Source organism: Oryctolagus cuniculus, chromosome 2, assembly GCF_051225735.1.
Source record: "Oryctolagus cuniculus isolate XC-2025 breed Fujian yellow rabbit chromosome 2, ASM5122573v1, whole genome shotgun sequence".
Lineage (NCBI taxonomy): Eukaryota > Metazoa > Chordata > Mammalia > Lagomorpha > Leporidae > Oryctolagus > Oryctolagus cuniculus.
In genome coordinates this window covers 46,990,182-47,013,970 of record NC_142868.1, presented here as the reverse complement: position 1 = coordinate 47,013,970, position 23,789 = coordinate 46,990,182, and the positions used below count along the sequence as shown (strand labels likewise).

Sequence of the window (23,789 nt, the reverse complement as noted above, 5' to 3'; positions counted from 1 at the left end):
ATATTCAGAATTAACTAAGTTTTGGTGAGTTTGACTTAAAAATGTGTGCTTTACCAAAGAAGCTATTTTGCACCTTTAAGGGGTAGCATTGCCTTTAACTGATCCCTGCTTCCCTGGGAGGATTTTGTTCAGTTCCATAAAGACAGACTGTGCAGGAGAGAGAGAGAGAGGGAGAGAGAGAGTTTTGTGTCAGGGGTTTATTAGTAATTGCCTGCCATAAGGAGAATCAGCCTAAAAGAACATAGTGAGCATGTCCTTAAATAAACAAAAAAGGTTAAAAATACAAACTCCACTTTGTAGTATAGATCAGAAACATGGATAAAGCCTCTTCTAGGTAGAAATGGTAAAATAAGTTCCCCACAAGGCATTTAAAAACATTTAACAAACATTCAGAGATGGTTTTTCCACAAAAATGATGTATTTCTACTGACTGGGCACAGAGCCCGATTCATCTGGCCCTCTGTGGGATGCCACACCAGAGACCGGAGGCAGCAGTCTCCCTCTTGAAGACCTCACAATTGAGATTTAAAATCCAGTCAACCACCGGCTGCGTGGGCACCTGCAGGACGCTGTCCAAGGTTCTGAAGGGGAACAAGGCGGTGCTGCCTGCATAGAGTTTACAGTTGGCCAGAAGGAACAGGCCAGGGACACACTTAGGTGTAAGTGAAGCCAGAAAGCTGTGGGGGCCACAAAGCAGAAGCTTAGAGGGAATGCCCCCTCCCAGGTGTTTTTTACAGCAGGGTCTTGGAGGCTGGGGAGTGCTCGGAGGAAGAAACTGGAGTGCAGGGGACAGAAGCGACAGAGGCAGCAGGGAGAGCAAGACTGAGTGCTGAGAAACCTGAGGAACTATTGGCTGGAAGAAGGAAGGGCTACTGTGGTGGTAGGAATAAGGCTGGCAGGAAGGGTCGTAGCCAAGTCGTGGAAGATGCCCTCCCTTATGAGAGTCATATTAAAACACCATAAGGCCTGATTCCTTCTAAGGGCAGAAGTAGTCAGCAGCGTGAATGTCCAGTGCCTGAAAACACCTGAGCTGTAGTTCAGCAGTCAACCCTAAAGAGACTTGGGTTTTTTTTTAAGTTCTTCATTTTCTTCTTGGTCTGCTTCCCATTCTAACTTCCTGCTGATACACACCCTGGGCAGCATTAGGTAGTGGCTTAAGAACTTGGGTCCCTGTCACCCACAGGGGAGACCCACCCTGAGTTCTGGAAGCCTGGCTTGGCCTGGCTCAGTCCCAAATATTGCAGTCATCTGGGGAGTGAACCAGAGGATGGAAGATCTCTGCTCTGTTTCTTTCTCTCCCCCTCCCCCACCTCCATCTCTGCCTTTCAAACAACAGATAAGTAAAAATGTTCATGGCCGGCACAGTGGCTCACTAGGCTAATCCTCTGCCTATGGCGCCAGCACACCGGGTTCTAGTCCCGGTTGGGGCGCTGGATTCTGTCCCAGTCGCTCCTCTTCCAGGCCAGCTCTCTGCTGTGGCCAGGGAGTGCAGTGGAGGATGGCCCAAGTGCTTGGGTCCCCGCACCCACATGGGAGACCAGGAGAAGCTCCTGGCTCCTGGCTTCAGATCAGCACAGTGCACCAGCCACAGCGTGCCAGCCAAAGCAGCCATTGGAGGGTGAACCAACGGTAAAGGAAGACCTTTCCCTCTGTCTCTCTCTCTCTCTCTCTCACTGTCCACTCTGCCTGTCAAAAAAAAAAAAAAAAGAAGAAGAAAAAGAAAAAAATGTTCAAAAAGGGATTATTTGGCCCCAGGTGTCAGTAGTGCAGAAGTGGAAAAGCCCTGGTCTGAGTATTTCTTGCTTAGCCCCAGGAGAACAGGGATGTTATGCGTCTTGTCCATCCCAGCCCCCCACCTGTTACACAATAGTTGCTTAATAAATAGTAGTTGGGTATGTTAATGAGCAAAGACTACTTCAGTGAGAGCCCTAACTAATGGGGAAAGTACTATGAGAAATTGAGATGGGTAACTGAAGTCCAGTGAGCACTAGGAAATGCATCCCAATAGAAACATTTTTAAATTGTGCTGTAATCCTGAAGTATGCTTCATAGGCCTCAGTGGGGAAATTTCTAGATTGCGGCTTGCTGGAAGTAACAAGAGGTCATTGCTAACGTCTTCCACAAGTAACTTGTACGTAAACTGGCCACTTGGGGGAAAAGGAACTGAAAGCCCTGCTCTCTTGGACATCAGAGAAAGAACCTGCCCCTGGCCAAGGCAAACCCTTGGCTTTATGCAATCAAGAGGTGCCAGTTGGGGTGGGCATTCTGTTTACAGCACATTCAGCTGCTGCTTCAGATGCCTGCATCCCCTATCAGAGTGTTGGTTGGAGTCCTGGCTGCTCTGCTCCCAATCCATCTCCCTGCCATGTGCCTAGGAAGCAGCAGAGGGAATGAGTACTTGAGTTCCTGCCATCCACATGGGAGACCAGATGGAGTTCCTGGCTCCTGGATACAGCTTAGCTCGGCCCTAACTACTGTGACCATTTGGGGAGTAAACCAGTGGATGGAAGCTCTTCTTGTCTCTGTCAGTCTGCCTTTCAAATTAATTAATTAACTTTTAAAAGGTGCTAATAACACTCTTCCTCTCTCAGTCCCAGAAACAAAGGTGATCATTGTACAGCAGAAAAAAAAAAATAGTTTGGAAGGACTAGGCAGAAATTGACACAAATGAACCCTAGGGAAGATTGAGGGAAAATAGAAAAACATGCAGTGCTTCTGCTTAAGAGCTTGTAGATAAAACTGAATATTTGCAGAGCCCCACAGGTGAGTAAAAACAGGGGTTAGATGAATAAAGCGAGGGAGGGGACACACTTAGCATGTTTCGATAGAGCTGTCTTTTTAAAATTGTGTTCCTCGTCTTACCTTTTAGCTCTGTGTCTCTTCCACCTTTGGTTAAGTAACCCTGGCTGCTGTCCTAATACAGAGCACACCTGAGCAGATGGGCACGATCATGGTCGATGGTGCTCTCTCGTGCTCTGCTCAGCCGGGGACAGTCTCCTGGGACCTCACACCATGGGACTAGCTTCAAGTGTCCAGACCCACTGCCACGGTGCTTAGGGGGAGACAGGAGCCAGAGGGCTTCCAGAGGGCTGGCTTTGCCTTTCTAAAGCTGTTACGTGACAGCCGCCATCACAAATGCCAACTGAGAGGCTCATATTAGGGGCAGTCACTTGAAAACGACGTCTCCCTGGCAGATGATGTAACAGAGCACAGTGCATGTTGAACAGTGTGTTCTTGGGCTGGGCGCCCCCTTGCCACACGGGCATGTGTGTGCGGCTGATGGTCAATGAAACTGCACAGAAAGCTGGGGAATCGAAGCGCACACCTGCAAGAAGCAGGTGGGGAGGCCAGGGCTGTGGCTCCCAGGAGGCACAAAGGAGGCTCATCTCTCTCTGAACCTGAGGACCGGGCTCACGGGATCCCTTCCATTCTCTGTGCTGGCCTCTCAGGAGGAGGACTTCATCCGACCCAGCAGCCGAGAAGAGGCCCAGCAGCTGTGGGAGGCTGAGAAGGTCAAGATGCGGCAGATCCTGGACAAGCAGCAGAAGCAGATGGCGGAAGACTACCAGTGGCTGAGGCAGGAGGAGAAGTCCTTGGTGAGCCAGCGCTGTTGCCAAACAACCCCCCACATTGAATGGAGGTGTTGCCATAGAACCCCCAAATTTGGGTCCACTCGGCCGACCCACAGAAAGCCAATCGGTGACATCAGGGTGGTCACTGCAGCACGGCGCTGAGCAAGGAGCCGGGCGGCCACTGCTTCATTCCCGGGCTCCCCGAGGAATAAGGGGTGAAGGTTCTCAAAGACTGAAATTAGGGCGGAGAGGAGCGTGATCAGCTCACGTCCAAGTTCCTGGTCAGACAGTGGCGCTCATGACCTCCCTTGTACTGGCTGGTGACCCCGGGCTCTTTAGGGAGTTTATGATGGCCAGGTAGGCTCCAGTTGCTCTGGAGGGTTTGAGGTCACATGCAGGAGGCAGTTACCTTCAGCCCCAGACCTGGGAATTCCCTGCCTGGACCTAGAATTCCTGCACACAGACGCCTCCCAACAATACTGGCCAACAGAGTTTACCCATTTAAGAAGCAAGGACTTCTAGAGACCGGTGACTAGAGCCTTCCCATGACAGCTGTGTCACTCCCTCAGTTCAGGGAATTCCTTTTGGATAAAGGTGAGGCCAGGGCACCTTGGGCTAAGGGAGACAGATGAGAGGCTGCGTCCTGCCTTTACATTCTAAGGGATTGGACACACACCATGTGTCCATGTATGCCCTGTGCTGCACCACGCCCCCCCACCAGAGCCAGTGCTCTCCATGCATTCTGGGTACTTCCGGTTCCAGAATCCTCAGCCCTTTGCTTTGGTTTCCTCCTCTGCAGGACCCCATGGTCTACATGAACGATAAGTCCCCACTGGTAAGTCACCAGGGAAGGTCTATTCCCTGCAGCACCAGTGCCCCCTCGTTCCCTCCTCAACCCCCTGGGCCTGCCTGTCTCTTCCTGGGCTGCTTCCCATCTTGGGAGCAGATCTGTCCTTTTACTCTGATCTCCACATGGCTCTTTTCCTGAACCCTCCTGAGATCCACACTCTTAGCCTTGCCTGGGCCTCTCAGGAGCACCCAGCTCCCCTCTCCCAGTGACTACAACCAGTGGAGGGGTGGAGAGGAGGTAAGGGGAGGAAGCGGGTTCTTCCCAGAGCCACCTGCGTGATCTTCTCTCTTCTCCCTTCCTTCCAGACCCCAGAGAAGGAGGCCGGTTACAGTAAGTGCTTCTGCCCTTCCTGTGGGGGAAGTTTGTGCCTGACACTGGGTGGGGCCATGGTCCTTATTCCCTGGCTGGTGTGAAGCCACACAGTGTGCCTGCAGCCTTAAGAAAAGTCAGCCTTGTTTTCCTTGCAGTGTGCAGAGGGGGTCAGCTTGGTGTGGGCCCCTCCCCTCACCACTCCTCCCAGCCCAGTGGCTCTCTCCCCGCACAGTGTCCTTTCTCATCCCTATCTCCGCTGCCCACACCCTCAGCTCAGCTCCTCCTGCATCTGATTGGAGGAGCTGAGCATTCTCCCTTCCTGGGCATTTCCATGTGCTCTGTTGGAGGCTTGTTGTAGAGAATGAAGTAGCCCCACCCACCTCTCCCATTCACCTTCATCTCCCCTAGGCCCAGGGAAGGAAGAGAGGCCACTGATCCCCTGGGTCTCCCCAGGAGCCTCTGCTGAGGGCAGAGCCACATACAGACCTGAGTCACCTAAACGTTAACCCAATTGATCTCACAGCCACTCCAGGAGACAGGTGCCACTTGCTATTACAGGTCGAGTATCCCTCATCTGAAAATCTGAAGTCGAAAATCGGAAACCTTTTGAGCACCATCATGCCAGCACAGATGGAAAATTCCACACCGTGCAACTTTGTTTCCTGCACAAAATTATTAACGTTGTATGCAATTATATTCAAGCCCTGTGTATAAAATATATAGGAAACAAGTGAATTTTGTGTTTAGACTTGGGTCCTCTCCTGGAGAGATCTTATTATGTAGATGCAAATATTCCAATACCCACTCCCCACCAAAATTGAAATCTGGAACACTTCTGGTCCCAAGCATTCCAGATAACACTACTCAGCCTGTGTCTCCATTGTCCAAAGGGTGAAACTGAGGCACAGGATGGTTGAGTGGCTTGGCCAAGGTCACACACCTGATAACCAGCAGAGCCCTGGTGTGAGCCCAGGCATGCTGGCCCCAGAGACTCTTCTGAGTTAGCTGTCTTGTTTACAGAAATAAGATGACGTGGAAACTAAGGCCCAGGGAGTATATAGGAGCTGCCTGCCGGGAGGCCAAGCTCTCTGGTGGCAGCAGTGCGGGTGGGCCTTCCCCTGCGGGCTCCCACTTCTAGCAGCTCCTCAGGGCGCGTGTGTCCACGCGGATCACACGGAACGAATATCAGGGTTCTGCTGCTCTTTCACTTCCTCGAGCCCCACCCACTAAGGGAAACCTCAGGAGTGCTCAGAACACCCCCACTCTGGGCCAGGAGATGTGCCCGCACTGGCCCTGGGGTCTCACAGATGCCTGCAGCCTTCAGAGAGCGAGGTTTCTCCCACACAGAGCATTACTGTTTCTCAGAACCCGGCGTCCACCCGGGGAGGAAGCGTGGGCCTGAGCTGACACTCATCCCATGATTACACCGTCTCTGTCCATGTGATAGAAAGTGCTTGTTCCCGACTGTGGGCAAGCCAGGGAAGCTGCAAGGTTGTCTTCCCTGTGTCTTCCTGGAGTTTGAGAGTCATTTCCCTGGGGTCTCCTGGTAGCAGAAGTGAGGGGCTGGCTGGGGAGGGCAGGGGGACTGAGAACTGCCCCTTCCCTTGCAGCGGAGTTCACAGCGCCCCCACAGAAGCCCCCACGGCTGGGTGCGCAGGTAGGTGTTGGTTCTACCAAAGCTGGCAACAAACTGGAGTCAAGCTTCCAGGAGACTACAGCCTGTGCACTGGGAAACCTTCAGAGACGCCCCATCCAGCATCCTCACACTATGCATGTGGCCCAGAGAGGGAGGGTGTCTTGCCTAAGGCCACACAGCCAATTCGGGAAGAACCAGTCTCCTGTGTTCTGGCCCACCCCCAATCCAGCCCTGGGTCCTGGAGGTGTGGGCCCCTTCCTCCCTGGAACCCCCTACCCATAGCTTCCAGCACCCCCACTGCCCCTGCAGTAGCCTGGAGTGGGTACAGGTTTCGTCCCAGGACTGGGCACTCACTCCAGAGCAGAGTCCTTTCCTACCGGGCTGTGGCTGCCTTGGATGGTAGCATTGCTCTGACTCGTGCGCCCACCCCGCATGGCTGTCTGCTTCTCTTCAGTCCATCCAGCCCACGGCCAACCTGGACCGGACTGATGACTTGGTGTACCTCAATGTCATGGAGCTGGTTCGGGCCGTGCTGGACCTCAAGAACGAGCTGTGCCAGCTGCCCCCCGAGGGCTACGTGGTGGTGGTGAAGGTGAGAGCCAGGGTGGGGGCGGGGGCAGCTCATCCCACCCCAAGGGGGTGCCTGCACCTCCTTGCCACTGGCCCAATAGAGCCCAGTAGCCAAGGTGGCCGAAGGGAGTTCAGCCCCAGGCAGCCACACAGGGCAAGCACCGTCCCGGAGTGCTCTCCACAAGGGAAACGTGGCTTTCCCACAATGCGAGGAGTGACGTCACTGCCGCTTCCTCCCCCAGAACGTGGGGCTGACCCTGCGGAAGCTCATCGGGAGTGTGGACGACCTCCTGCCCTCCTTGCCGTCATCCTCGCGGACAGAGGTGAGTGTCCTGTCCCAGACAGAGCTGTTGGCTGTCCCCTTCACCTCCACCAGGCCCTGGTTGTCCTCCCCACTGGAGGCTCCTAAGGCCCACCTGCCCAGCCTCTTCTCTGAGGCCCCAGGAAATGGCTTTGCATAGCGTATCCAAGCAGGGACCTCCGGGCTGCTGTGACCAAGGCTGGAGGCAGAAGCCTGTGTGGCTACCACCTCTGGGGACATATGGGGCAGCCCTACGGGTCCCCAGCCTGTCCCGTGTGCTCTTCCTGCAGATCGAAGGGACCCAGAAGCTGCTCAACAAAGACCTGGCGGAGCTCATCAACAAGATGCGGCTGGCCCAGCAGAACGCCGTGACCTCCCTGAGTGAGGAGTGCAAGCGCCAGATGCTCACGGCTTCCCACACCTTGGCCGTGGACGCCAAGAACCTGCTCGATGCCGTGGACCAGGCCAAGGTTCTGGCCAACCTAGCCCATCCGCCTGCAAGTGACTGAGAGTGCGGCCACCTGCCTACGCCCTCTGCCCCCACCTGTCGTGTACCTCCCTGCCTTGCCTTTGGTCACGTGGGTCTTCTCGGAGGAAGGCCAAGGGGAGTCCTTCCCTTGCCATTTGCACGACCTCCCTTCCCCACCCCACACACCGCTGCTCGGGCTGCAGCTGGCCAGAGGGGACTTTGGGAATGGACACAGGGTAGGGGTGACACAGAAGTCTCAGAGGGGCCGTGGCTGTCCCCAGCCACTCCCTCCTTACCCTAGCTTAAGGGCTGGAGCCTCATAGGGGGTCACATGGTGCCCCCTGCAGCCAAGATGGCGTACTGCATGGACACGGCAGGCCCACTGGAAGCCAGCTCTTCTTTCTCCTTCCTCTCCAGCCCTCTGAGGCCCCCTGGTGCTCAGAGGGGTCGGGAGGGGCTTCATTTTGGAGGTGGAGTCACAGCCAGATCGGGGATGGGCCTGGCTTTTTTGTACAGTGTATATTGGAATTTATTTAATGTGAGTTTGGCCCAAACTGACAGCCGTGTGCCCTCCTGGGGGAGGACCTGAGACAGAGTCCAGGAGCAAGCTAATTGGGAATCTGGGCTCAGGACGCCGTGCTGTCAGCAAACCCAGTGTCAGGGAAGAAATGAGAGATGGAGACCAAAATAGGACTTGGGGCCGCAATCTGCTCTCTTCCTGCTGCCCCTTCCTCTTCCCCCTCTCCTTTTCCCGTCCTCCCACCCCTTTTCTTACTCCCCCCCCTCACGTGTTTGTGTAGAACACTCTTTTATCTTCTTTCTATCTGACTTGTGGCTGAATTAAAATTGTACCATTTGCTTTGTGGTTTGTTTTGTGTCTTGGATCTACCCCTTGGGGAAGGATGTTGACCTTGAGCCACAGCCTTGGAAGAAATCTGTCGTGTTCAAGGAGGTGCAGGGCCAAGAGCTGACCGATGCTGGGGCCCAACCAAAGCAGGGCACGTGGTGATGCCAGGCAGTGTGGCAGGTGTGCCTGGGCACCTTTGTTCTGGGTGGGCATCGAGAGGCCCCTGACCCCAAGCAGTCCCCTCTGTGGCCGTGTCACACCTCCCTGCTGGTCCCAAAGCCCCCTGGCCTCCGCAGGGGGCTGGCTGGTGCTCATGAAACAGGTGTGGCTGGCTCTGCAGAGACACACAGTTACAAACCAGAGGATCTGGCTTTTAAAATCAGATTTCAAAACCTTTATTCACATGCCAGATGGACAGGAGATGTGAATACTATGAGCAGATCTGAAATCTCGGGGCTTGGACCAGAGAGAGGGCCTGGAGGAGGGAGCAGGGAGGATCCAGAGGCAGAGTGGGCAGGCAGCTTTCCCGGGGTGTCTGTCAGGGAGAGGGGTGGGGATTTGGAAGGGGGGTACAGAAACCAGAAGCTCGCCCTGCTCGGAGCACTGTCTGGGGAGCCTGGGGCCCACAGCTGTCAGGTGCTGAGGTCCCGGCTGGGGGCAGGGCAGGACTCCAGAGAGGCCCGATCCCTGGGTCCAACAGCCGAGGTCCCCGGAGTGTCTCATTCCCAGGTGCGAGAACGGGAGAGCTGAGGGCTCCGGGGAGGGGAGGGAGGGCAGGGCCTGCAGCTTTGGGATTTGCAGCTTTGGGATTTACCTCGAGGCCCGGGCACCCCTCCCCTGTGGTCCCTGTGCTAGATACCGCCTTTCTATCAGCTCTCAACTGAAGGAGACTGGGGGCACACAGACCCTGGAGAACCACCCAGGGGCAGGGGCTCTGGGGTGGGGGTGGGGGTGGGGAGCTACAGTGACTTCAATGCAACACCCAACTGTTACAAAATGGTGAAGACTCGCTGCCCCCTCTCCCCCAGGCCTCGCCCCTCCGCCTGCAGGAGAGGTAGGCGAGGTCAGGGCAGGCTGGGCAGAGGGGTGCTGGGGGCCAAACAAGCAATCCAGCTTGCTCCCCTCAGCCACTCAGAACAAGTATCTGGAGGGCTGACGCCATGCACGGGTGCTGTGCCAGGTGCTGCGGGCAGGAACTAAGGCCCTGCACTTGAGTTCGGCATGGAAGGGGCCCCCAAAGATCCTGAAGTCTCAGGTGAGGCGGGCTGATGCCCCTCCCCCCAGGAGGGAGTGAGGCCAGGCCAAACAAGCTGCGAATCTGAGATGGTCCACTGGTGTTCAGGGACAGGTGGGGCCCCTGCAGGCGGTGGCTCTCAGCTCTGCCAAACCTCTTGAGGCTCCCCAGTGCTGAGCCATTCTACAGCAAGGAAGGGGGAGGCAGAAAGCTGAGGGGAAGCCTAGAAGCTTGCGAGTGCTTCCAGGCGGGAGGACTGGCCTCACCACCTGCCCCCTCCGCCTAGAGGACCTGCCCTGGATCCCACTGCGTAGCCTGCTTCCTCCTCCCCCACCTCTCTGAAGAGCCCCATCGCCCCGCCTTTGGCCAACACAGCTCCAAACCCCACAGTCTCAGACCCTCACTTCTTTCTGAGGCTGGCTTAAAGACAGCCCAAGCTGCCCTGCCAGCCTCCTCCCACTGCTTTGCACAGGAAAGCCCCACCTCAGCCCTGCTGGTTCTCATTCCTGAATCCAAAACCTTGCTGGTAGCCCTTCTACCCCCAGGGCACCCTCCCCCTGCCACACGCACCCCTCTGCTGAGGTCTGAAATTCCGTCCCCCTTGGGTCCCAACCTGTACACTGGGCCTTCCGTCTTTATTGATCCTCCAGGGTCTCTGACTCTGGCACACCTTGGCACTGCCAGATCATCACTGCCTGCAGGGCCAGTGCCTTCATCTGTGCTGGCTCTCAGCACCCAAAGACAGAGCTTGGTGCCCAGCAGGCTCTCCGTGTCAGTACGGAAATGTCAAGGTCGAGCATTCCAAGAAGTCTTCCATGATGAGGCCAGGTGAGGGCTCCACAGAGAAGCACCTGCAGCCACATGGTGTTGACCCCAAAGAGAGGGAAAGACAGCCAGGAGCTGCTGGGCAGAGCCACCTGGCAGCCAACGCGAAGGACGTGGAGTCAGATCATGCCAGCCAGGAACGGGGGAAGAAAAAGTCCAACGGTGCCCAGGAAGCAGACGATAATAAACAGCCAGAGGAATATCCTGTCGATGACCATGGCGACATACTTCCAGTCTTCCTTCACCTGTGGGTGGAAAGGGGTGCATAGCGACCGAGGCCAGGCCTTGGGAAGGGGAGCTGTCCTGCCCATGCACAGCCCCTAGACAGATGGACAACGGGGACAGCGGCCACTGCTCCGCTGAGACCTTGGGACGCTAAGGTCCGTGTAGGCAGAAGGATGGGGCAGAGAGGAGAAGCAGGGTTACCTCGAGGCCCGGGCACCCCTCCCCTGTGGTCCCTGTGCTATATACCCCTTTCCATCAGCTCTCAACTGAAGGAGGCTGGGGGCACACAGACCCTGGAGAACCACCCAGGGGCAGGGGCTCTGGGGTGGGGGTGGGGGTGGGGAGCTGCAGTGACTTCAATGCAACACCCAACTGTTATAAAATGGTGAAGACTCGCTGCCCCCTCTCCCCCAGGCCTCGCCCCTCCACCTGCAGGAGAGGTAGGCGAGGTCAGGGCAGGCTGGGCAGAGGGGTGGGGGACCCTGTGGAATTCATGCTCAGAGCCTCGCCAGAAGCGGCACAGCATCTGGATTCCCAGCGGCTCCCAAGTTCAACAGTGACCAACGTTCTTATCTAACAAGGCCGCACGTGGTAACCGCCTGGCCTTGCTTCCTGGGCGAGGTTGAGAGAATGAATTCTGATGCTCAGCCCTGGATTCGGCAGAGGCTGGAGACTGGAGCCCACCTGGCACAGCCAAGGGCCTTTGGAGTTTGTGGGTGAATAGTGCACAGTGCCCAGGAGCAAGGGAAAGATGGGAGAGGCCATGCAGGACTACACGGGCACACTGATGGACGCACTGGGAGGAAGGAATACCTTCTCGGCGTCCTCCAGTCCCCTCCCTCGCCATCAGCTAACAGGCAGAAATGGCACAGCCAGGTTCACTGCCTGTCCGGCTCACTGTCCTCCCATTAGGCTGAGAGGCCTTCTTGACCCTCAGGGGATTCTGCCACCTGCCCATCAATGTCCTAAGCATGGCCACCTAGACCTTCTCTCTCATCGTCCATTCCACACTCCTAGGGGCCATGGCTAAGGGAGATAGGTCCTCAAGGGAGGAGGCCAGGGTGGCCCAAGCAAGCACCCCAAGCTGAGATGGGGCTCTGCTAAGCTGGCAGAGTCACCCAGCAGGAGCCCCCGACCCAGTCCCAACGCACCGAAGAGTCGGCATCCTCAGAGCGCAGGTGATCAGCAATATAGTGCACGCCTTCCAGGGCCTTCTGCATGCGAGGGGACAGCAGGAGCTCACTCTCCTGGGGCAGAGGCTGGGCCTTGGGCCCCGAGGCGCTGGGGTGCAAGCCCCCGCAGCCATATAGGGCTCCCGGTGTCGGGGCTGGACGGCCAGCACACGCCCACCGGCCCTCCTCCACCTCTGCCTCCTCCTCCTTCTCCTCAGCGTCCACGTTGGTCTCCAGCCAGTGATAAGAGGGGCTGAGCTTTAGGCCTAGAGGTCTGTGGGGCTCTGCAGGTGGCAGGGGCCGGCTCATCAGCAGCCAGCGGGGCACACAGCCCAGAAGGATCCCCCGCACCCAGCGGGGCATGCTGTGGGTGCTGGGGGAGCGGTGGTGCACATTGAGGACGAAGACGGTGATGATGATGGAGAGGGTGACGAAGATCATGGTGAAGAGCAGGTACTCGCCGATGAGCGGGATGACCAGCGAGGTGGACGGGATGATCTCGGTGATGAGCAGCAGGAAGACGGTGAGCGAGAGCAGCACGGAGATGCAGAGCGTGATCTTCTCTCCGCAGTCGGATGGCAGGTAGAAGACCAGCACGGTGAGGCAGGAGATGAGCAGGCAGGGGATGATGAGGTTGATGGTGTAGAAGAGGGGCAGCCGGCGGATGACGAAGTAGAAGGTGACGTCGGGGTAGATCTCAGCGCAGCAGTCGTACTTCTTGCTGTGGTATGTGCTGGTGGCGTTCACGATGGCCCACTCGCCACTCTCCCAGTAGTCCTTGAGGTCCACCTTCTGCTCCATCTGCTCCAGGTCAATCTTGGCCTTGTCGTAGGTCCACGAGCCGAACTTCATCTTGCAGTTTTGCTGGTCGAAGGGGAAGAAGGTGACGTCGATGCTGCAGGAGCTCTTGTAGATGGCCGGGGGCACCCAGTGCACGGTGCCCGTGAAGAGGAGGTGGGCCTTGGTCATGTGCGTCACTGCAAACTCGCCATCTGCACTGGGGAGTGAGGAGAGGGGCTGGGGAGGGGGACCTTGCACACCCGCTGGCCCCCCGCCGAGCTGGTACAGAGAACTGGCGGCAGGGGAACCCCAGTGGCACAGCCAGGCACAGCCAACTTGTGGGTTGTATGCAAATGTGTTTCCCAGCACACGGATTTTCTAGCCACCCCAGTTATCTTTTCAAATCCTGTCATTTTAATTCCGAAGGTGGAATTAAAGTACCAAGAATTTTTTAAAGCCGCTACTAATGTTGTGATATTTTATAGATTTTGGTTGGCATACAGACGGTACATGTATTTGTAACAGTATATAATGTATATTACTTATGATGAATTTATGTTACTTATGATATTTGGAATCGCGGGGCCAGGTAGGTGCAGCCTGCCTGTTTCTTCAGTGGCCATTTAAAGTGATCACTGATGAGAACATTCCTCTTCCTAGCCAAGGTGAGCTGGCCCCTCAGGTGGGGATCACATTTTTTCCATGTGGGTCTTTTGGTTCCTTGCTCAGAAGAGACCTAATGTCTGTGGTTGGAGCTACTTCCTTTAATCCATGCATTTAACATGTGTCAGTTGTTAGAGCTGCCACCCAGGCCACACGGGAAGAGGAATATGAGATGCAAGAGAGGTTAGGAGGAGAGTCTGAGTGTTCCCATGCCCTCGTGCTGGGCTGAGCACGGTCATTGTGAAGGCTGCCATTTGAACAAGGCTTGGCTGGTGGGGTCTGGCTGAGACACAGGTGAAGTGCAAACCAGCAGAGGGTCCCTTGGGGGACAAGGACAAATCCCACAGGGTGCACTGGGGCTGGTGCAGTGGGCATGAGGAGTGAGTGGGGCCTGGAGGAGAGGGGGCACACTGTGGAATGAGGCATCCAGAGACCCACAAGGACCCCTAGAACCGTGTTGCCAAGGAAGGCAGGGCTGAATCCCGGACACCCCAGGAGGTGGCACAGTGGGCTCCGCGCCCTGGTCTTCAATGTACCACCCTTCCACCTCCAATCCCTAAAGCCCAGAATATCAGAAGAATTAAGGATTTTTTTTTTCTCCAAGAAATAGTGCTAGGGTTGCAATACAGAAACCTGGAAACGCATCAAACAAGCCATTTTGGTCATCACACTCAATCACCACTAGATGGCAACATGCACCCGTCTTGGGGAAAGCAATGGCCTTTTCCTTATGGCCTGCAGCTGTAAACTTGGGTCGTGGGCACCCGCTGAATGCTTGCAGGAGTCTGGTTTAGGCTTTTGTCCTGTCCGAGGGTAAATCTGATGACAATCAGCCACACCGGCCAGAGCCTTACTGAGCCCCAAACTCCACGGCCAGCCTGACATTAGGGCCTCGCTCCGGACCTCTGCTGGATCACACAGCAAGCAGACAGGAAGGCTCCTGGGTGCCGGCTACGGCACAGAGCAGAGCGGGTGGGTGACTCCTGCTGCGGCACTCGTGCCTGCAGAGCCAGACCGGCGCGGGGCTTAGGTGAAAAGGTCTGGGGCCTGCCCAGGGCTGCTGGACAGTGTGTAAGAAATCATTGTTGCTTTCCTTTTTGCTCTTTATTTATTGTTTAAAAATAGCATTTCTGAAGTAGGATCAAAGGCATTGGGAAACGCTGGGCTACATGGGTTTGTTTGCAGGGAACATGTGACGACAGCCAGGGTATTACCCTGCCCTGCCATTGCAGGACCAAGGGGGTGCGGGGCTGCTTTAAGACACATAATGTGGCCCAAAATTATTTGACCACACTCTTCTTCATATCTACTCACAGCCCAAGGACGTGGTGCCCATTACTGCCCCATTTTAGAAAACAGTTTTAGATGAACAGAACACCAAATCTTTTCATCTTAGCGTCTTGACTTCTAAATGAAGCATTACCTGATATCAAACACACAAATGAAAGCAAATTGTTTTTCATTTCTTCTATTAAAAAGATACTTATTCGTTTGTTTTTGTTCTCCAGGGCTCTCTTTAGATTCGTCCCTGCCTCCTATGAACTTCTGGACTTTTTTTAAAAACACTTATTTGTTTATTTGAAAGGCAGAGGTGCAGGGAGAGAAGGAGAGAGAGAGAGAGAGAGAGAGAGAGAGAGAGACCTCCACCAGCTGGTTCACACCCCAGAGAGCAGCAACAAGGATCGTAGCTGGGCCAGGCCAGTAGCCAGGAACTCCATCCTGGTCTCCCACGTGGGTGGCAGGGGACCAAGCAGTTGGGCCATCTTCTGCTGCCTTCTCAGACCCATTAACAGGGACCTGGATTGGTAGTGGAGCAGTCGGGACTTGAACCAGCACTCATGTTGGATGCTGGCGTTGCAGCTTAACTCCCTGCACCAAAACGCCGGCCCCTATGAGCTTCTAGTCTTAATGCTCAATGACGGGTCTTTTTGGCCTTGAATACGAGACAATTAAAAAATAAAACAGGAAAGGCATTGTGCTCGGCAGGCTTAGGCCAGGACTCGGAATGCCCGTATCTCATAGGAGATGTGCCAGTTCAACTCCTGGCTGCTCTGCTTCCGACCCAGGTTCCTGCTAATGAATCTAGGAGGCAAGCAGAAAATGGAGTTCTGGGCTCCTGGCTGCTGCCTGGCCCAGCCCTGGCTGTTGCAGGCATCTGGGGAATGAACTAGAGGATAGAAGACACGGTAACAAGCCTCACCACCCCCTACCCCGAGTCCGCCATTGTTTTGCCTTGTAAGTGGTAGATGAAAACACATTAACAAGCATTAAAACACACACACACACACACACACACACACCAGGTGGGTGTGTCCCCTTCCACCCGCACCAAGGATGCCACTAACCTGTTGCAACACCACCACCATCTGCCAAACTCCTGCCTTTAGGCAGAGGCTGTACCACAGTTTGCCAAGAGCACTCGGTGTTGGCAAATCTTTGTCCCGCCAGCACAGTGTGGGCACTATACACAGCTGGGGCTCAGGAAGTTGGCGTTATGAGTGAGAGAAGGAAAGGATCGAAATGGAGGAGGAACCAAGAGAAAGGGGGAGGGGGAGAAAGCCTTAGCAATCGAGTGGACAGAGGCAGCAGGTGAAGACACCAGGAGGCGCCCTGTGCCCCGCCCCTCCCCGGCCCCCCCCCCCCCGCGGCTTCCTACTTGTTGTAGAGGACAAGGTCCGGGATCCAGATCATCTCCGAGGGGACGCGGAGGGAGGTGATGTTGCCAAAGTCGGCGGGGTTCCAGCGCAGCTTGTAGTCGCTCCACTCCTGGGACCGGGAGGGCGCTGGGTCAACCCAGGGGCAGAGGACGCCCCAAGCTGGGCCAAGCTCCCAGACCCTCGGTGGGGGAGCCGCGCGCGCAGGGGCTGCAGGGCAGGTGTCAAGTTCCCCAGTTGACCCATGAGAGAGCCGAGGCCAGGCGGGTGGGAAGCAGCCTCCCCGGGGAGCGCAGTGGTTCTGGGTAACTTCCCGCGGCCTGCAAGCCACCCAGGGGTCCCATCTCTGCGTTCACCAACGCAGTGAATCTGGTTTTCTCCTCCAAATCAATTTATCCTTCTCTCTCCAGCCCATCAGTCAAGTTTTCAGGTTCAACCAACATTTTGGTTGATTGATGCGTATGCCAACTTGGGGTGGATTATTATTTCAAAATGGGGTATGTTAATCAATTTTCCCAAGCAAATGCGGCTACGTTACCCCCACTTTACAGACGAGGAGAGTGTGAGAGGCTTGCCGGGTATCACGGCCCGCGTTCTTTCCTCCCCTCCGCACCCAGCGCAGGAAGCCCAAGCAAGCAGCCACTTCATCTATCTAGGCCGGTCTCCCTCTGTCCCTGAGTCCCTGAGTCCAGCCCGCCAGTGGCGCTTCCGAGCCAGCCACACTCTCTGGCTCTCTTCCCAGCAAGAAGTGGAATCAAGGGCCCCTCCCCGAGGCCAGCTGGGCCCTGGGACCCACAGAACGGGGTAGCACGGACACTTTCTGGGCTGTAACAGACCAGTGGCTTTCTCTCCCTGCCTCTCTGGACCCTCCCCTCCAGGATCTCTGAGCCACCAAGTGAGGAGTCTACCCCCTCCCCCCACTATGGAGAGACCAAGCAGAGAAACCCTGGGCGGGCCTGGGGGAGGGGCCCAGGTGGGTCCAGCCTTCCAGAACCTTCCCGAACCTTCCAAACATCCCTGCCAAGGATAGATGGGTGGGTGAGTAATGCTCTCCTAGACCAGCCACCGACCAAGCACCACCAAGCATGCAGTAGGCACCACACAAACCAGGAGAAACCACACCAGCTCCCGGTTATCAAGACCATGGGACTCGGCAGGCTGGCTGCTGGTTTTAGCAGGCAAGCTTTGGGGTAGTTTCCTAGGCAGCATGGCCACTGAACACTCATGGTTCTCCCAGAAGGCTCCTGGGGTTCCGAGCTGGGCACTCCCGGGCTCCCCCTCATCCAGCCTGGCTGCACTCTGCCTCTGGCTCTCATCAGCTGGAAAACGAGCATCCAACATCTCATGTGGGACTTGGGCGACACTTCCTCAGAGGCAGGGCCAGTGAAATGCCTACTATCAGGAAAAGGGTTTTTTGCCCCTTATAAGGGATGATCTCAGACCCCAGATTTGGGCCAGCCCATGAGCGCCGCACCTGCCAAAAACAGTCTCCAACTGGCCGGCTCCTGCTACTCCTTGGTAGCCTGCGGATCCAGAATCTTGCTGCGCCCTGGCCCGTGTTGGTAAGAGCCCCGGGGTTTGAGATCAGTGGATTCCTGCCCCACGCCCTCCTCAGCCAGGAGAGGGGCCCTCACCTGCTTTAGCCAGACGTTAGTGGTCATCATTTGGTTCTTCTCATCCTGGCCAGGAGTGGAGAGAGGGTAGGAGCAGTGAGGCTGGCGGAACCAGCGCAGAAGATGGGGGGAGGGAGAAGGAGCTGGTCTAGGTCCCCGTGCACTGGAAGAACCTCTTCCCTGACACCCTGAGCCCAGCCCCCACCCCACTGCTGCCTTTCCAGGACTCTTTCAGGTCACATGGGCCAGGTGGGGCCTCTCAACTCGTGTCTAGAAACCCAGGCTTGTGCGGCGAGGAGGCAGCTCCAGGGCTGAGATGGTGGAGGGAGCTGGGGGCAGCCGCCCCAAGCCACCCCGGGGACCATGCTGTGACTGGGCTGGAGATGGCAGCACGGGGGTGGGGGGGGGGATCCTGCCAGGGGCTGAGCCCGAGGGAGGTGAGGACAGGCACACCACGTCAATGAGCTGAGCGATGGACAGCCCGAAGCGCACAATCACCACATCCGACGTGTTGGGCACAGGCCGCGCCCAGCGATTGTAGCCCTCAAAGAGATGTTTGAAGAGGCGGTCCTCAGCATGGGTGTGGGAGCCTTGCTGTGCCAGTGCTGTGGGACAGGGAGAGAGAGAGAGAGAGGGCGTCTCCAGGAGTCCTGAGGTGGGTACTCAGCTTCCTCTCCACCTCCCATTCCATCAGAGCCACTCAACTCCATTGAGCCTCAGTCTGCAGATCTGGCAAATGGGGATGCTACTTCAGCTCCTATCTCAGAACGCTGTTAAGGGGTCAACATGATCATTTTTATCAGAGCTCAGGGCACACAACACAGAAGTCAGCTCAAGAAATTAGATATTAGACAAGAAAGAGGGGAACAATGATGGCAGAGGGGAAGCAGGGGCAGTGCTGGCCCCTGCATTTTTCCTGAACCGCCAGCATGGACAAGCTCTTAGCAGCTAGGGAAGCCCTGCAAAATTGTCTGGTGGGATTGCACATGTCAGTTGTTTTTTTTTTTTTTTTTTTTTTTTTTACAGGCAGAGTGGACAGTGAGAGAGAGAGAGAGACAGAGAGAAAGGTCTTCCTTTGCTGTTGGTTCACCCTCCAATGGCCGCCGTGGCTGGTGCACTGCGACCGGCGCACCGCGCTGATCCGAAGCCAGGAGCCAGGTGCTTTTCCTGGTCTCCTATGGGGTGCAGGGCCCAAGCACTTGGGCCATCCTCCACTGCACTCCCTGGCCACAGCAGAGAGCTGGCCTGGAAGAGGGGCAACCGGGACAGAATCCGGCGCCCCAACCGGGACTAGAACCCGGTGTGCCGGCGCCGCTAGGCGGAGGATTAGCCTAGTGAGCCGCAGCACCAGCCTTGCACATGTCAGTTTTGACCACGCTTTGCAAACGGGCTCATCACTTCAGGGCTCAGCCACCGAGCGAGTTGAGAATTCCTGCTTTCAGATCCAGAAAAACACATCCACACCCTCTGGGATAGAAAGTGGGACTACAACAAGACCCACCGTGTGCGTCCTGAGTGCCCGCGGTAGCCCAGGTGCCGGTCACAAACTTTTGTTGAATCTTCCCAGTAGCCCTGGGAGGCCCACAGTCTGGTTTGCATCTTGCAGATGAGGAACTCAGAAGCTCGGGGACACCCAGCCATGACTGCCCCTCCACCTTCTCCCTGCACCCCAGCGGCCTCGCCGGTGACCTCTTACGTCCGCTGCAGCTTTGACAGCTGCAGTGGGTTCTCCTGCAGGAGAACCTTCCCCAGGGCGAGTGAGCTCACCGTTGGGGAGTGAAGTCCCGGTGTCACCCCCACTCACCTGCTGGGATCAGGAGCAGCCAGCACAGACCAAGCTTCCTCAAGGCCCGGAGTGCTGGGTGCGAGCAGCTCATGGCTTCAGAGGGAGGTGTGGCTTTCCCTGGGTCAGCCCTCAGCCTGCTTGCCCGGCAAGGCCTCCAAGGAGTCCACGTGGCTGCCCCTAGCCTCCAGACCGACTCTCTTCAGCCTGTAGGGTGGGTGACACAGGCCAGCACACCACAGCCGATGCAGAAAGGGTCCTGGTGACACCAAGGTCAAGGGTGGCAGTGAAGGGCTCGCATGTTCCATAAGGGAAGGAGTGGGAAAAGCAGTAGTTTGAAGCTAACATCATTTTTCATGGTATCGATTTAAACCATGCCACTGAAATGACATATTGGATAGGACCTTAAAAAGTTTACACATTCAAATGAGCTGTCTTTCTCTTCAACAACCCTTCTTATTTTCCAGTAAGGATGGGATGTTGTCTGTTTGGGTACCCATAGCACTGCCTCTCAGTGTAGATAATGGGCTTAGGAGTTGCTTTTGGAAAGATGAGAACGTTCTGGAGCTAGAGTTGTGATGATTGGACAATGTTTCAAATGCACTAAATACCACTAATGGTAACTTTTATGTTATTTGCATATTTAGCACAATTTTATTTGCATATTTAGCACAATTTTGCAGTGCTTTAGAAGTAAACTGGCAGGTGCATGAGAGAATCAGAATGACTGTTACGGAGTCAGGAAGCTGCTCCGAGCTGGTTCATTCTCATTCTCCCAGTCCACCCCGTCTGTGATTCCAGACATCGCTGAAGCCCTGTTTCTCCCCAGACCTGCCCCAGCACCCCACCCTGAGAAGAGAACTGGCCTGGACATTGCAAACTGACCTGGAGCCCCAGCCAAGCCACTCAGCCCTGCTGGGATTTTGTCTTGTATCTAAGACAAGTCTCGCACACTCCTTGCCCTGCCTACCTCCCAGCACAGGTGCAGGGAGCAAACAGGATTGTTCTCAGGGAAGCTCCCGACCACAGTGAGGCCAGGCCAGGTGCTGGCAGGGCAGTGTGACCCAATGGCCTCCAGCAGTGATGCTTTGTGTCAACTGGGGGGAGCGTGGGGTGGGAGCCGCCTGATATGAGCCTCCGTGTGTTGCAATTTCTGGGACAGACAGTAACAGCCGGCTTTTCCAGAGTGGTGTCCTGGAGATTTTAATTCAAAGACCCATTAGAAACAGAGAGTTCCTTTTGTCTGCTGTTCCCTCTGGAGATACCACCCCGGCCAGCAGCTGCGCACACTCACCCCCGTGTCACACGCACCTCACTCCTGTCCCCAGTTTATGCGCTTCTTCCTAACTCTCTCACAGGTCTCTGCTTCCTTCCTGGTCAGGACAAATGTAGGCAGGAAGAACAGACCCCCTGGTTCCTGGAAGATGCCTGCTCTGAGCTGTGGGGGAGAGCTCTCTCAGGAAGGGGCGCCCCGGGGGACAGCCTCTCCCACGGGCTTTTTGGGGGACTCCTTGGATGAGAACTACCATGCCCCCTGCAAACTACGCATGAGGTTGGGGTGGTGCTCACCCTGGGCTGGGCCCCAGCAGCTTTTGTGGTGCTGGTGAGGTCTGGGACCTCTGTCCCTCACGGGGGCAGGGCCTGGCCTGTGGGGCTCCTCTCAGGCAGACCCATGGCACAGGAAAGAGCATGGCTAGCATTTCCAGACAAAGGCGTCATCGCCACATTGCTCTTCTGTCAGTCTTTTTCCCCTAAGTGCCTGTAGGTCACCTGTGCCTTCCCCGGGTGCAGGGATTGGAGGCAATCCTTACTTCCTTCTGACATCTTTCTACATTCCACAGTGCCCACCATAAACTGGTGCTAGTTGAGATAGTAAAGCATTTCCAAGGGCTGTCTCACAGCCCTCCCGGGGTGGGGGCCAGAGGACCCTATTAGACCTCTGAGACATGGAAGTTAGAGACCCTGGGGTTGCCACACTAACAACCCAGGAGACACTGCAAAGCAGGTGAGGTTTTTTCTCTGCTCTGTTTCGCTCACTCCATCAGACAACCACAGAGCTGACTTTCTGGTACCTTTTCTCTCTTTCATCCTCTCTCCCTTGGGGGACCTGTGGCCTGCCTAATTTACCTGTGCGTGTCAGTGACTTAAATATCGCCTCGTTTCAGCACCATCTGGAGTTTGCTGCATCAGAAAATGCATTCAGGGGAGTGTGAGGTTGACTGCTCATTGGTTGTCAGATGTTGGAAATCAGGGCTGGCTAAGCTCAGGGAGAGCGCAGTCCAGGGTCTCCTTTGAGGCTAACACCTGTAAGGTTCTCTTGAGAACTTGCATTTGGGTGTTCTCCAGGTGTACAGGGCCTTGCAGCCCTGTGGGCCTCACCTCATCCCTAGGAAGGTGTGGGGAAGAACTATTATTATGCCTTTTTGTGTAAATTAAAGAACCAATCAGGGAAGCTGATTTGCCCCAGGCCATGAAGTTTAAAGTGGTAAAGCTGAGGTTCACTCTAAAGTGGTAAAGCTGAGGTTCACTCTTAAGTGGTAAAGCTGAGGTTCACTCTAAAGTGGTAAAGCTGAGTGAGGTTCACTCTCCGGCTTCAGCTTCTAAAATGTGGAAAAGGACTGGGGACGCCGCCAGCCAGGAGAGCGGCTTTGTGTGAGCCACTCAGCCCTCACTGGCCTGTGTCCTACAAATCCTAGTATTGCTACTGTCACTGCTAGGCAGCCACCAGAACTGGGGTTTGTGGAGGGATGGGTGATAAGCAGGGACAGACAGCACACCCCAAAGCTGGGCTCAGCTGAATCCAAGTTTCTAGAAGATTCCTCCATGTGCAGATCCCCTAGCTCCTTCTTCCAACCAGTATCCCAGCTGCAAATTCCCAGGCTGTGATCTGCTTCGCCTCTAACCGAATGTATTAAATAAAAGAAACATTTCTCCCCATGTGTATCAGGCATGCCAGAGATCTAGCAGAGAAGTCCCAGACCCCTGAGAAAATCCGCACATGAGCTGCAATCCACATATTCCTGCAAGATGTCTCAAATCTGCATCCCTTGTAGCTAGCCACTATGGCAATTGCATTCATTTGTCGCTGGAAGCCAAAGGTAAAATTGTTCCAGGCAATTGGTAGTAACTGAAGTAACCTTCCACGTCCCATTACAAAGGTTTTAAAAGACAAAGAGCTCTGGACTCTGATCTTCGACATGGCTGGATTGGCAGGTGTGGCGGAGGGCATGGCAGTGGGTGATAATGCCAGATGTCAAGTGGGTTTCGTAAATGGGTGCACGGAGAAGCCTAGGCCAGCAGTATTGCATGGTACAAAGTGCTTGGGCACCAAGAGCCCCTGGGGCTTGTTTCGCTGCTGATGTGTGCCAGTGTCTAGACCACCCCTCCCCTCTTCCGCATGCTCATTGCAGCCTCCCTTCATTCACCTGGGTCCTTTGAACTCAGGACAATTTGGCCTCTCTTCCCTGTCCATCTTCCTACTGTAGCTCGTTTACAAGTTCTCACCCACCAGGCCACGATACTCTCTGCACAAGGACCACCCTGGCCCTCTCTGCCCTCCAGAGCCCACAACTCCCCCGAGCACGGGAATCCCAGTGCCTCCGCAACTGTCTGTCCCGCATCCTGCAAAGTGCCCCTTGCTAGAGGACGTGACACTGTGTCTTCGTCCGAATAATCTCCTTGGAAGAGCTTAGGAGACTGAGAGCAAACTTCCAGCTCCTGTATCTGCTCTGCTCAATGACCTGCCCAGCCGCAGAAGCCTGCCTCTCAAGGCCGGGTGCCGGGTGACAGGTCAGGAGCCCTGCTCGCACACTAGCTGAGGGGGTGTGCTCCTCAAAAGCCATCCTCCCAGCAAACCCAGCGATGAAGCCCCCGCTGCCTTCCAAGTCAGATACCACTGGTATCTGGTAGTCTTATTAAAGCATGCGGTAATAAGGAGCTCAGGACACAGGAAGCTGCTGGCGTCCTTTTGGCCACACCCACAGCCTCCCCGCATGCACAATATGTCCAGCATGAGCCCTAGGGGCACTTTCTTACCTGTGGTCCCTGGAGAAGACAGGCCATTCAAGGACCCAGAGAACAAGCCTGGCTTAGAGGTTCCGGGCAGCCGATGAGAGTGCCCCCAGAAATGAATTGGCAGGTGCAGGATGGAGTGTGGTCACTTCATTGTGTGAGCAAATAGACGCAGAAGCTTGAAGGGTCAGGAGACACCCTGCTAAGCTGAGGGAGACCTTACTGTGAGAGTCAGATCGGCTTCCGGTGGATGGCTGCACAGGTTCTGCAAG

At 55.6% G+C, this 23,789-nt stretch overlaps 2 protein-coding genes across 5 annotated transcripts in view; one reads left to right on the top strand and one right to left on the bottom strand.

Annotated features, from left to right (window-relative positions):
- PTK2B (protein tyrosine kinase 2 beta) overlaps nt 1-8,569 on the top strand; it is a 125,197-nt gene extending 116,628 nt beyond the window's left edge. For all 4 annotated transcript variants that reach the window (XM_051831880.3, XM_051831897.3, XM_051831887.3 and 1 more), the window contains 7 exons: nt 3,450-3,596; nt 4,372-4,407; nt 4,728-4,752; nt 6,345-6,391; nt 6,825-6,962; nt 7,183-7,263; nt 7,532-8,569. In XM_051831880.3, the coding sequence (XP_051687840.2) occupies nt 3,450-3,596; nt 4,372-4,407; nt 4,728-4,752; nt 6,345-6,391; nt 6,825-6,962; nt 7,183-7,263; nt 7,532-7,750 (693 nt within the window). In that variant the 3' untranslated portion in view covers nt 7,751-8,569. The remainder of the gene's footprint in view (nt 1-3,449; nt 3,597-4,371; nt 4,408-4,727; nt 4,753-6,344; nt 6,392-6,824; nt 6,963-7,182; nt 7,264-7,531) is intronic.
- Nucleotides 8,570-9,000: 431 nt separating this feature from the next.
- CHRNA2 (cholinergic receptor nicotinic alpha 2 subunit) lies at nt 9,001-23,674 on the bottom strand. The gene is made up of 7 exons (XM_017337945.4): nt 23,542-23,674; nt 19,528-19,765; nt 18,177-18,328; nt 17,745-17,789; nt 16,113-16,222; nt 11,993-13,010; nt 9,001-10,861 (listed from the first exon to the last, which is right to left on the bottom strand). The coding sequence occupies exons 2-7, from the start codon at nt 19,598-19,600 to the stop codon at nt 10,736-10,738; spliced, it is 1,524 nt and encodes a 507-aa protein (XP_017193434.3). The 5' UTR covers nt 19,601-19,765; nt 23,542-23,674; the 3' UTR covers nt 9,001-10,735.
- Between the last annotated feature and the right edge of the window lie 115 nt (nt 23,675-23,789).